Source organism: Aplysia californica, unplaced genomic scaffold, assembly GCF_000002075.1.
Source record: "Aplysia californica isolate F4 #8 unplaced genomic scaffold, AplCal3.0 scaffold01021, whole genome shotgun sequence".
Taxonomy (NCBI): domain Eukaryota; kingdom Metazoa; phylum Mollusca; class Gastropoda; order Aplysiida; family Aplysiidae; genus Aplysia; species Aplysia californica.
This window is the reverse complement of record NW_004798291.1, coordinates 156709-162163: the sequence shown is the minus strand read 5'-3', so window position 1 is coordinate 162163 and position 5455 is coordinate 156709. Positions and strand designations below refer to the sequence as shown.

General features: G+C 40.5%; 1 protein-coding gene across 1 annotated transcript in view; it reads right to left on the bottom strand.

Moving 5' to 3' along the window:
• The window catches only part of LOC106013577 (upstream stimulatory factor 2), an 18444-nt gene that overhangs the window by 6865 nt on the left and 6124 nt on the right, over positions 1-5455 (bottom strand). The window contains exons 3-4 of the mRNA XM_013089699.2: positions 4608-4685; positions 76-212 (exon numbers count right to left, since the gene is read on the bottom strand). Of these exons, the coding sequence (XP_012945153.2) occupies positions 76-212; positions 4608-4685 (215 nt within the window). The remainder of the gene's footprint in view (positions 1-75; positions 213-4607; positions 4686-5455) is intronic.

Sequence of the window (5455 nt, the reverse complement as noted above, 5' to 3'; positions counted from 1 at the left end):
AGAGGGAGGGAGGGAGAGAGAGAGAGGGAGAGCGAGAGAGAGAGAGAGAGAGCAAGCAAATGAGAACGTGTGTGCCCTGTACCAGCCTGAAAGCAGCCACTCACCAACATTATTGTCGGCCCTCAGCTGGTACTGTAGCGTGGGGTCCAGGGTGATGGTTCCTGCCTGCTGCTGCACGCTGGCGATGGCTGCCGCCTGCTCTTCTGCATGTTCTAAAGGAGGGTAGCGGGGAGGGGGGACAAGAAAAACAAACATTTTTGTTAGTAAGCGTTTACGGTACTTGCAACACAATAAAATCCTATATTATGCCCTGAATGTTAGAGGTGCTACAAAAGTGTAACAAACACAAAGAAGGAGAAGAGTTAAAGATGATAAATGTTTGAGATGAAGTTGTTTTTTTAGTTTTAGTAAATGTTTTATAGCAATTGCGACACAATTAGGTCCTACTAATGTGCCAAAGATTTGAAGTGTTACAATATAGTAACTAACAAAAACAAAAAAGGAGGGAACTTCCGAGAATGAATGATAAATGGTTGATAGGAAAGAAAGAGCAAACCATACCAGAGCACCCACCAACCACCCACAAAGTAAAAATACAACTCTTGTTCTCCGCAATAACTGTCATCCTGACTAGCTAAAAATTATGTGATCAGAATTCTGCGTCTCAAAACAAAGTTCCTCATAAACCAACAAAAATGTATATTGCCACAACTACATTACAAGAAATTTTCCACTTCGCCAGAGCAAAAAAGCAGAGGGTTTGTCCCCTCTTCACTCCTTTTGCCTGCTTGCAGAGTAATTACTTCATTTTACGTTATAATACTAAACACAGACCAGAAATCAAAACTTCCAATTGAACTGCCAGAGTAAAACTTCACAAAAAAACTAACAACAAATACCACACATCTCCCTCGTGTGTCTAAGGGACACTAACATTCATCTCCTAAACCTTGCCATATCACACAAGAGGCAATTAAGTGTGCAGTATACTGACACTTCCATTTTCTTTTTACTGCAATACAAGATAACTGAAACAGTGAACATCAAGAAATGTGCAGTATTGATCACAACTGGAACCAACAGTTAGTTTCAGTAAGAGTGTTGCAGCACTTGCAACACAATAAAGTCATATGAGTGCCGAAGATAAGAGGTGTTACAAGAAAGCAACAAACACAAAAGAAGAAGGAGGAGAAATAAGAATGAAAGATGTTTGATAGGAAAGAAGACGCAAACCACACCAGAGCACCCGCCTGGAACCAAGAGAACCTGATTGTGTCCAGACAAAAAGAGTACCAATTTGACAAAAGTTTAGCCAACCAGACACCTGGTCACAACACCGAGCCAGATCCTCAGAAACTAAAAACAAACAAACAAGAGGAACAACACCCATGCAAAACCAATCTACAGAGTAGTTAAGACACAAGAAAGGACATCCATGCTTTAGACAAACCTGACGTGGAGTAAAAAAAAATAGGTACTGAGCAGCAGTTAGTTCAACAGAAACATGATCAGAAGAAGACACAACAACCAGCAAGCCATACACTTAGAAACAAACATGCAGCAAACAACAATAAAATAATGAAAACACATCGTAATCCTTAACCCACATCGGCACATAGAGGCGGCCAACAATACTGAAAACCTTGACTTTCACCCAAAAAAAAGGGAGAGAGAAAAATTACACACACAAAGCTCCAGCCCAGTAGTACCACAGACTTACAAAGAGATGCCAAATAAAAATGTAACCTTCCATTACAACAGTTGTTACAGTTCTTGAAACAAGAGGCAAGCCGAAATCGGACAACACAGAAAGGCTTCTAATCAACATTCTTGAGCTCCAGCATTCACGAAATTCATCCATTGCACAGAAAAAAAAGGTGTAGGAAAAAAATCAAGTCACTACAGTGGTCTCTGCCAAAGATCCTACCATTTACGATCCCGCTGTTTTAAGAAAACATAATTCCATAATTTAGGGCACAAAATTTCAGGTGGGCACAGCTGGTCAACTAAGCAATGAAAATTTGGGATCATTAAACTGCCCTTCACATCCCAGATCAACCACTCCTCCATAGTAAATCTTGATGAAACGGTAAGATGTATGCTCCAGACAGGATCATATCGAGGTGTGAACTTGTCAATGCGATTGTTTCCCCCAAATAAAGCATTTGCATCTGAGCTCTTCACCCAAATATACATCACTAACTGGGTGAGTAGAGCCTACAAGTCCGTATCAGATGGGAGCACATTGAACTGTCAACTCTTCAGTGCTTTTGTTTCCCTAATCATTGCAGCAGTTGTCTCTTTACTTGAATTTGCTAAACAAAATGAATTTCAATAGGTGTGGTCCCAACACCATGGTGTGTAACGATAGAGATGAGGGAACTCAGAGATAGAAAGTTAAACATTTTGGACAGGTAAAGGGGAGGAGCAATGGGATCCACATAGATCTTGAGACTCATTGAAAAAGTAGAAATGGACTGCCTCATGCCATTGTGGTTGGTCATCAAGGTTGACCACTCTTTGAATTCACCCAGGGGTCAGTATGTCAGTACATTTCAGAATAAAGGGAGACCATTTTACAGATTATGGGGCCTGAACATAAGTCATTGTGGATTCTCCCCTTGGTCCTGTTTAAACAGTTTACCTAAAATCCCGCATTTTCCTTGCTCCCAAGCATCAGGATCTTAGTTGGAGCCTACTGCATATTCATGCACGCTGCTTGGTACAGCTAGAAGAAAATTGCAACTCTATCTTGCTTACAACCTCAAGATTTGAGCACAGGGTCAAGGCTAAAGGAAATGCAAAGGTCAGCGGCTCTAAAAAATTCCTCAGCATGAAACAGCCACATAACAACATGATCAGATCTGGACATACAATAGAGAAGAAGAAGGAGCATACCAAACCAGAGCTCATACTGACCACCTGCTTGGACAGGGTGAAAGGGAGGGGTTAGGGGCAGGGACACAACTAACTAGGGGTCAAAGTTATAGGACACAGACAGGACAGGGGGGGGGGGGGAATGGATGATGATGATGATTCATAAGATTTGGAGCTGTCAGAAGCATGAAAAGATTCAGGGCTGAGGCCAAGAATTGACAGGACTTGGGGCAGAGGTTAAGAGGTCACTGATAGGACTCAGGTCCAACAGGAAAGACTAGGGATTGGGAAGGGGGGGGGGGGGAGATTATAAATAAAGGGGGTGGAAATAAGGGAACAGGATGGGGAAGGAGAAATAAGTCCCACCTGCAAACCTATCCTAAACCCACACTAAACCACCATGTCAATATAAAAACAACTGCTGTCCAGAATTTTTATTACTGGTAATGCAACATTTCTTTATAAAAACGGCAAATTACAAAAAAAAAAGTACCCATCACAATACCTAGACAGCATAGTGCATGTTTAAGTAAAACAAAATACTGGTGGCAATGGTTTGACCTTTTCCAGAAGCCCCTGCTCACCACCCTGACTTGAATAACACTGGTGGTTGCTAATGAGTCTCAATTTTTAGTGGAATCAGCACATTAACATCCACATTTTACTAAAATTAGTGTATGATAATCAACAATTAATCGTTTAGTCATAGCACTTAAAAAAAAAAAAAAGGAGCAAAGCGAAAAGCTACCAACATCCGTTTAAAGTCATTCATTATTTCTTTTCCTTATCAGGTCTTACACTAGCAGTCACCCAGTGTACACTATCGGCCCACACACAGAAAAGAAGGAAACATACAGATAAAATAGAAGAAGCAGAGAGGCAGGCAACACCCACAAGCGGTATACCAACAGAAACGCTGCACAAAAGTGTGCAGAACATTTTTTTACAGTCTGTGCAAGCCACAAACCATGTAAAAAAGAACGATAACAATATAATGCAAACACAAATGCCTAGTCTGAAGCTCACGACAATTTCCAACCAATCAAACTGAGTCTAAAACTGCAGATGGCAGCTTCAAAAAGTCGCTCTGTTTCAAATATATGTTTTCCTAACTATTTCTTTTCCTTCGCCTTATTCAAAAATAAACTGGCCCAAGACATTATAGATTGATTAAGATGCAGATCCCAGTACTGCGTAATCTTCCAAAACAGATGACGGCTGTGAAGTTGGGGCAAGTAGTAATTATCTTTCAATTATACCCCCCCGATGACATTCAACTCATCCATAGACGACAGTATAGATGTATACCTTAACATTTCAAAAGGTATTAGCTTCATTTTGTACCAAATATTCATCAAACTATGCATATAAATAAAATAATGCCTGTTACACAGGTTCTTAAACCTCTCTATTCATCAACCTTTCAACTGATCAGGCCAACTATGTACGCCAATCAATTATAATCGGATAGATCTTTGAAAAAAAAAGTTGTACAAACAGTTGTAGCAAAACCTTTCAGGGCGAATAAACGTTGATTGAGTCAAAATTTTGCCAAAGACGGCACGATAACGGCCACCTATCGCCAGAGCGTCAACAGTGACATGTCCGCCACAAGACGCTTCAGTTTGTTAGTTGGAACAACATAGAGAAACAAAAAGATCACCCAAAAGGGCAAAGGAAATGGCCGAGGAGGTCACATAGTACACACACACACTGTCGCCATGGGTTACCTAGGTCTGCCTCAACAGTCCCGGAGAGCTCCATGCCAGAACTCTCCAGTTGGTTCAGTTCCTGTTTGACCTTGCACACTGAAACAAGCAAACGGGGAGCACATGGGTGGCTGGTAGTGGTGTGTCAGTCCAAGACAAGCGTACAAGCTTGGTGGCACTCTCAACCAAGGGAAGGGGGGGGGGAGAGGTTGTGGTGAAAGGAGGTATGTGGTGTCAGTCTAACCACAAGTGTACAAGGTGGTGGCACTTGTGGGGGGGAAAAGAGAAATGCGGTGTCAGTCCAACACAAAGCGTACAGATGGTGGTACTTTCACCCACGGAGAGGATGGGGGATAGGTGACAGATAATGGTGGTGGCAGGGTTGGGTTGATTTAAATCAGTTGATTTTTTAAATTTAAATCAACTTGATTTTTTTAATAAAAATCAGTTATTTAAATCACTTTTTTTTTAAATTATTTTTATTCGGTTTTTACACATTTCAACATTCAGAATTCCTTTCCTTGGTTTCATAAAACAGATATAAGATTCAGTAGACTAATATAATCATGCTTAAAAGTCTGATTTCCCCCCTTTCACTGTAAAATAATACAGTATTCAATTTACTTTTTTTTTCCATAATTGAAATCAGAGCTGGGTTGATTTAAATCAGTTGATTTTTATTTTTAAAATCAAATTGATTTAAAAAAATTTTTAAATCTGATTTAAATTTTAAAAATCGATTTTTTTTATTTTTATCAAAAAAATCACCAACCCAGGGTGGTGGTACCCTCAACCCAGGTGGGAAGGGTGGATGGCCGGTAGTGGTGTCAGTCCAAGACAAGTGTACAAGGTGGTTGCACTCTCAACCA